This window comes from Quercus suber, unplaced genomic scaffold, assembly GCF_002906115.3.
Source record: "Quercus suber isolate HL8 unplaced genomic scaffold, Cork oak 2.0 scaffold_727, whole genome shotgun sequence".
Lineage (NCBI taxonomy): Eukaryota > Viridiplantae > Streptophyta > Magnoliopsida > Fagales > Fagaceae > Quercus > Quercus suber.
In genome coordinates this window covers 171778-179750 of record NW_027070167.1, presented here as the reverse complement: position 1 = coordinate 179750, position 7973 = coordinate 171778, and the positions used below count along the sequence as shown (strand labels likewise).

The window sequence follows — 7973 nt, the reverse complement described above, 5'->3', positions numbered from 1 at the left end:
GGGGGGGGGGGGGGGGGGGGGGGGGGGGGGGGGGGGGTGTCCCCCGCAAAATAATAATAATAATAATAATAAATAAATAAATAAATCCATTAGAGATGTAGAAAAAATAATTGGGCCCCCCCAATGTTAGACATCCGGCCCCCCCATACCCATATCTCCACTGTTCTCCCAGGCCCCAGTTTTAGTTTTAGGCCTTATATACTCCAAATAAAACAAAAAGCTAGCCCAATTACATTTAAATGCTCAACTCCAATCACTAACAACAAAATTTCACTTTCTCTCAATCTCAAAAAGCCCACCCAAATCCCTTATTCCCTTTACTTCTTATTCCTTTTTTTTTTCCTTTTTTTTTTTTTTTTGATACACTTTCACTTCCTACTGATACCGCTGCCTACCAACCCCCAAAACTCAGCATCATTCCTCTGTCCTTACAGTCCCCAAAAAAAAAAAATCCTGACCAATTTTTTCTTTCTTGCTTTTTAAAACAAATCACCCAGCATATTTCATTGTCAAATTTCAGGATTTGGAACTTGGTGACTGCCTGGTGAGTTTTCTTCTCTTTCTTAAGCATTAGACATTCATCTCTTTTTAGTATCTTTTTTTTTTCTCAACTATCTATATCTAAATATTCACATGCTCTTTATATTTTTATAGATTTTTAGAGAAATACATGATTGAAGGCATGGGGAGATTGTTTGTTATGAGTCTTGAAGGGAAGATCTACAGTTGTAGGCAGAGGCAGTAGGCATTGCCACACGGCCCACACCCATCTTTGCACTTTGTGAAGACAAAGTTTCTAAGGTAAAATTGTTCTGATTTATTACTTGTTTTTTATTAGTTAGATATCATGTGGCTGTGGGTGTTGTTAAATTGTTTGGTTTATGTTGTATACCAATATTTGTGTGTTTAATTTTTTTTTTGAGGGGTTATTATTAATTAAAGTTGTATTAAAAATGGGTTGACTGTTTAAATTATAGTGGAAATTTGTTTTTTCTTAAGTATGAATAACATCCATATAACTAAGTAAAATTTTCTAATTAAAATTTTATTTTTTAAAGTTCTTTTCAGGTTAATTTTTGAGTCATATTCTTAAAACTAAAAGAATTATGAGCAAACGAAAAACAATTGACGCATTCTTTAAGAAGAAAGATGTTAGCAATTCAGAAATTAGGACACCTGTGACTGTAGAAACAAATGTTGATACTTCAATGCCTGATGAACACCCCTCCAAATGTTTAAGAATTCAATCTGAAGGGATAAATCGTGATCCAGGATCACGTAAACAAATATGTGAATTTCCTATCAACAAACAAGATGAAATCTACGAGCTTATCTCAAAGAAGGTTCATATCAACCTAAAAATATAGACTATCCATACAACGATGATATTCATTGTCGTCGATTTCAACCTTCATGGTTTGAATCACATAGGGATTGGTTGGAATACTCACCTTCAATGGATGCGATATATTGTCTACCTTGCTACCTTTTTGGTAAGAAACCAATAGGTCATCCCGAATCAGATGCATTCATTTCAACAGGTTTTAATAATTGGAAAAAGGTGAATGATGGAATGAATTGTCCTCTAATTCGTCATGTAGGGAAAGATCCAAATTCCCCACATAAAATTGCTGTGAAATGTTACGAGGATTTAAAGAGTTATTCACGACATATTGTCAAGCTAATTGAGAAACAAATGTCAAAAGAATTAGAGAATAATTAGTTGTGGCTCAAAACCTCAATAGAGTGTGCTCGATGGCTAGCATTCCAAGCTTGTGCTTTTAGAGGTCATGATGAAAGCCTTGATTCAAAAAATAGAGGTAATTTTATTGAATTGATAAAATTCGCATCAACTTTCAATGACAAAGTAGCTAGTGTTGTCTTGGAAAATGCTCCACGAAATGCCAAATATACATCACCCATAATTCAAAAGGAGATTTTGCATATTCTTGCTAGTAATGTGCGAAATGCTATTTGTGAAGAAATTGGGGATGCAAAATTTTGCATTCTCGTTGATGAAACTCGGAATGAGTTGAAGAGAGAGCAAATAGCCATTATTTTGAGGTTTGTTGATAAAAATGGTTTCATTAAAGAGCGTTTCTTTCATGTTGTGCATGTTAGAGATACTACTGCGTTGACCCTAAAGGAGATATTTGCTGTCCTTTCTCATTACAACCTTCACATTGAGAATATTCGAGGTCAAGGGTATGATGGAGCTAGTAATATGCATGGTGAATAAAATGGATTACAATCTCTATTTCTTAAAGAATGTCCATATGCTTGTTATGTACATTGCATGGCTCATAGGTTGCAATTGGCTTTAGTTACAGCATCTAGAGAAGTAAAAGTTGTTCATCAATTCTTTGATCATTTGACTAATATTATCAATATTGTCGTTGGTTCTAGTAAGCATAATGATGAATTGCAATATGCTCAAGGGGAGCAAATTGAGAATATGATTGCTTTTAATGAAATTAAGACTGGAAGAGAAGCAAACCAAATTGGTACTTTGCAACGGGCTGGAGATACACATTGGGGATCTCATTTTCAATCTATTTGTAGTTTGATAAAAATGTTTGATGCAACTTGCAAAGTTATCAATACTATCTCTAAGGAAAGGGCTAATTATAAACAATGTGGTGATGTCGAGGGAGCTTATTAGGTATTAATATCATTTGAATTTGTTTTAATTTTGCATATGATGAGAGAGATTATGGGAATTACTAATATTCTTTGCCAAGCTTTGCAACAACATTCTCAGGATCTTTTAAATGCCATGCATTTAGTTTCAACTACAAAATCACTTATTCAAAAGTTGAGAGATGATGGATGGGAGCCTTTACTTGCTAGCGTTACATCATTTTGTGGACAACATGAAATTGATATTCCTGATTTAAATACTCGTTACACTAAAGCTCGAGGTAAATACCATCATCAAGATGAAGCTTTGACAACAATAGAACATCATTTAAGAATTAACATATTTACAGTTGCAATAGATTTTCAATTGCAAGAATTGAATAGTAGATTTTGTGAGCTATCAGCAGATCTTCTTACTCTTATTTTAGCATTAAATCCTAAGGATGCTTTTAGATCATTCAAAATTGGTGATATTTGCAATTTGGCTGAAAATTATTATCCTCAAGATTTCATTGAGTAGGAAATTTGTTTTTTGAAACATCAATTGCAACATTATGAGCTTGATGTGACAAAGCATCAAGATTTTCAAAATATGGGTACAATATCTGAGCTATGTAATGGATTAGAAATTTCAAGGAAGTCTAAATTCTATCGTTTAATTGATAGAGTAATTAGTCTTGTGTTAACTCTTCCAGTTTCTACAGCAATTACAGAATGAGCTTTTTCAGTTATGAAACTATTAAAAACAAGACTTTACAATAGAATAGAGGATGAACTTTTGGCAGATACTATGATAATTTATATAGAAAAGGAAATTGTTGGGAATTTCACCATGAAAATGATTATGGATAAATTCTATTCCATGAAAAATTGTCGTCAGACATGATTTTGATGTGAAATGTTTTTTTTGTGTGGATATTTTTGTATATGTCTATAGTAAACTAAACAGTTTTTGTATGTTCATTAATGTTTAAGATATATCAAAATTGAAATTTCATATTCAATAGACTTATAATTTATGTTTTTTATATCAATACTTCGAATTGGCCCCCCATGTAAAAATTTCTGGCTACGCCTCTGATCAAGACTTATGTTCCAACTAAGCTATAAACTAGTGTTTAGGTCTTGCCAACTTGTTAACTCTAGTTTAGTTTAACCATGGTTAAATTTTAAATAAATTGACAAAATCTAAATCCTAAATTTTTTCCACTTTGGATTAGTGGCGGAGCCAGAAATTTATTTTTGAGGAGGTCATATATAAATTTTTTTTTTTTTTGTGTGTGTATGAAATGTAAAATAGTAATATACAATACTTCATAACTCAAATTTTTCCCTTTTATTCTGTTGAGATAATTTTTAAAATATTTATGTGTTCATTTTAAAAATGATGAATATTTAATTATTCTAATTTGTTGACATATGTATTTATGAATTAAAAAAGTATGGGGACCAAAATGATAAGGTAATTTACAAATTATTAAGGATATTTTCAAAAAAGAAATTAATTTTTTCAAAAATTTTGGGGGGCCCAGGGCCCCCTTGGTCATCAAGTGGCTCCACCACTGCTTTGGATCCAAATCCGCACGTACGTACTACCATGGTTTAATTACTAGAATAAAGCTTCAAAAAAGAAAAGAAAAGAAATCGTAACAAGAACTTGGGCTTGCTGACCTGGGCTATAAGCTGGTTGTTTCTATGACTAGGCCTAGGTCATATATGTTGAAACTGGATATATACTAGGCTTACATGCTGATTGGACTTTAAAATATTGGGCCTTGCACTGTTAAAGTTCAAGGAGAACCTCACTGTCCTTACAAGTTGGTCTGCCAAACCTTCAAGGTCTTCAATATTTTTGTGAACCAATTACTTTTAAGTGGGCTACGTGACCTTGGTTCATGCATGACGTTAATGACAGATTGTTGCCGTGGTGGTAGTTGTGATGGTGTTGCATGGTGGTTTTTGATGCCTGACTTTATTAGCAACACTCAAGATATTTTTGTGATGTGACTCTGATGGCGAGGTTGCTTACCCTTACAAAGGACACAGTCTCTTGATTCCTTGAACAAACTTAAAGAACATTGAAATTAGGGTATTGCACCTTATGTAATTGCTTTTAAGTCGAGATTAAAAGTTGAACAACTTTTAATCTCAACCACTAAATAAAAATATTAAAAAAAAAATTTATGAGAGAAAAAGAGAGTACCTACACCCAGTGCAATACTTAGATATTACATCGGATCATGATCCCACACATATGATCATGGAAATTTTTCTCTATAAGAGTATAAGAAAGTCATTTATTGCACATAAAAAAATTCATTTATTGAATTACAAAAAAACTATCATAATTAACTAATAAGCCCAAATACAACCCTTTTTTATTAGGAAAAGCCCAAATACAACCCAGTGATCAATAAAGCACTCTCACACTTAGCAAGTAAACACCCTAACAGTAAAATGTTTTCATTATGATAAAAACAAATTTTGTCAGTGATTGTTTCATCATTAAAAAAAAAAAAAAAAACTTATATACATGTGCATTTTTCAATTCCAAGATATACCACAAACTAATCCTCCAAAGAAATTCACCCCACATTGTTAATTTTCTTCTAACCATATAATTCCCCCATATAATTAATACTCCTATTAGAACAAGGGTATCCTTGTTCTAATAGGAGTATTAATTAAGTCCCAAATATTTACCAATAATTATAAACAAAAGTTTTTTCTCAAATAAAACCTAGAAAAAAAGAAAATTATTTTTATTGGATGTGATAATGATTGTTAGTTTTTTCTCAGTTTTAAAATGTAGAACTTATTAATCTCCTACACATAAATGTTGAAAGAACTCATAAATCTACTTCTAGTAAATAAATTTATACTTAAATTTTATTTAGAGATATTAAATATATAATTTTCTTAAAATTTTCCATCATAATTATTTAGCATTTGGTTGCTTCACTCAATAGATAATGTTTATTTTAGTTGTACAGTCATTGAGTAATATTATTGATTTGTTTTGATTCGTAATTTGCATCTAAAAAAATAAATTTTGAATGAAAAAAATAAGAAAAGTTAAATAAATATTCTATTAATATTTAAAATTCCTCGTCCACGTTTACTTTATACCATCCATCATTATGAGGGGTCCATCTACCTGTTCTTGTTGGTGCAGGTTGTTTTAGGGCTTCAAACATCTTGCCAAATTCATCAACAAAAGCATCAGCTTCAGTCACAATCCTCCTCATTGGATTGCATTTTCCTTCAAATTTTGCGGCATTTCTATTCTTCCATATGCACCACGCTGTGCACGCCAGACACTCTAGCACTCTTTCCTTTCGGTCTTCCCAAAATTTCCATACCACATCAATGAAATCGCAGTGAGGATGGCTGCACCTGGGCAAGGATATCTTAGCTTCTTTCCAAATTGCTTCTACCATCCAACAATCCCACAAGGCATGTCCCGATGATTCTACCTTCCCACACAACACACACTCATCCTCCCTGGACACCTTTTAGAGACGAAGGTAGCGGTTTGTAGGGAGAATATTCTTGCAAGTCCTCCACAAAAAGTGTCTGACTTTGCTCAGACACTTCAACCCCCAAATAGCCTTCCAAAATTCTTTTTTTCTTTTTTGTATTTGATTCCTCAACCCTTGCCCCCTGCCTTTGACACCCAATAGCCACCTGTGTGCTACATGGTATGCATTTTTCAGCGTGAAATTACCTTTTTTCAACCAAGCCTAGACTAGAGCATCATCCGACAGACTTTGGCTGATTGGGATGCTCAAGATAGCATCCGCTTCATGAGGTAAAAAATTGTTTTTTACAACATTTGTATTCCACCTCCCATGTTCTCGGTCTAATAGGTCCTCCACTAGTTTACCTTCGAAGTTTTGAGGCCAAGGACTTACAACCATGAAAGAATTTGGAATTGGGATTCACCTGTCTACCTAAATCCTCACTCATCACCCATTTCCAATATTCCATTTCAAGCCACCATTAAGAACCCCTCTTGCAGCCACTAGACTCTTCCATGTGTATGGTGGATTTTTGCCTAACTGAGCCTCCAAAAAGTTGGATTTTTGGAAATATTTAGCCTTAAAGTACTTGATGAGCTAGGGAGTCTACATTTTGGGTGATCCTCCACCCCTATTTTGCAAGCAAGACTAAATTAAATGCTTTGAGATCCTTGAAACCCATACCACCATCAGCCTTTGGTGTGCACATCTTCTCCCATGCAATCCAAGCTAGCTTTCTTTCCTTCTTGCGTTGAACCCACCAAAAGTTTCTCATCATCGAGTTCAACTCATTGCACAAGGAATCAGGGAGTTTAAAGCAATTCATCGTATACATAGGGGTAGCTTGGACAACTACCTTTATTAGGATTTTGCAGCCTGCCATTGTTAGCAACTTCCCTTTCCACCCCGCGATTTTTCAACCAACCTGATCCAGGATGCAGTGGAAAGCTTTCTTCTTCCCCTTTCCTACCAAAGGGGGCAGCCCCAAATATGTCTCACGCTGATGGCTAATTTGGGCCCCAAACATATCTTTCACTTCCTCTTTAACCTCCACACTTATGTTTTTGCTGAAAAATAGAGAAGTCTTCTCTCTATTTAGCTTCTGCCTTGACTCCCTTTCATAAACCTCAAGGATTTTTGTAAGCCTAAGCCCTTCCTCCTTTGATGCCTTGCAAAAAACAATTCAGTCGTCCGCAAAAAGCAAATGAGAGACCAAAGGAGCACGCCTACACACCGCTATGCCTCTAGGAATTCTCCCATTTTCATACTTTCTAAGCAAGGCTGAGAGTCCCTTGGCACACAAAAGGAAGAGGTACGGTGAAATGGGGTCTCCTTGCTAAAGCCCTCAAGTTGGGACAATCCTGCCCTTCAGTTCACCATTTATAAGCATAGAGTATGAAACCATAGTCACACACATCATCATCAAAGAGATCCACCTATCTTGGAAACCCAATTTGTGCATCATTGCTTCCAAATACGTCCATTCAACCCAGTCATACACCTTACTCATGTCAAGCTTAATTGTTAGCAAACCCTTTTTCCCCTTTCTTCTCTGATTTATACAATACGTGACTTTAAAAGCCACAAGGACGTTGTTTGTGATCTGCCACCCTAGTACAAAAGTGCTTTGGAAGTCACAAATGACTTCTGGAAGAACTCTCTTCAACTTGTTAGCCAGAACTTTGGATACAAGTTTATATATAACGTTACACAAACTTATTGGTCGGAATTTCGTTACCTTTTGGGGGCATTTAACTTTAGGTATCAAACATATGTATGTTTCATTTAAACCATTCGGCATAACACATGTTC

At 34.5% G+C, this 7973-nt stretch overlaps 1 protein-coding gene across 1 annotated transcript; it reads left to right on the top strand.

Annotated features, from left to right (window-relative positions):
• The first annotated feature begins 2713 nt into the window (after nucleotides 1–2713).
• On the top strand, nucleotides 2714–3160 carry LOC136064654 (uncharacterized). The gene has a single exon (XM_065766629.1). The coding sequence runs from the start codon at nucleotides 2714–2716 to the stop codon at nucleotides 3158–3160; it is 447 nt and encodes a 148-aa protein (XP_065622701.1).
• The last annotated feature ends 4813 nt before the right edge of the window (nucleotides 3161–7973 follow it).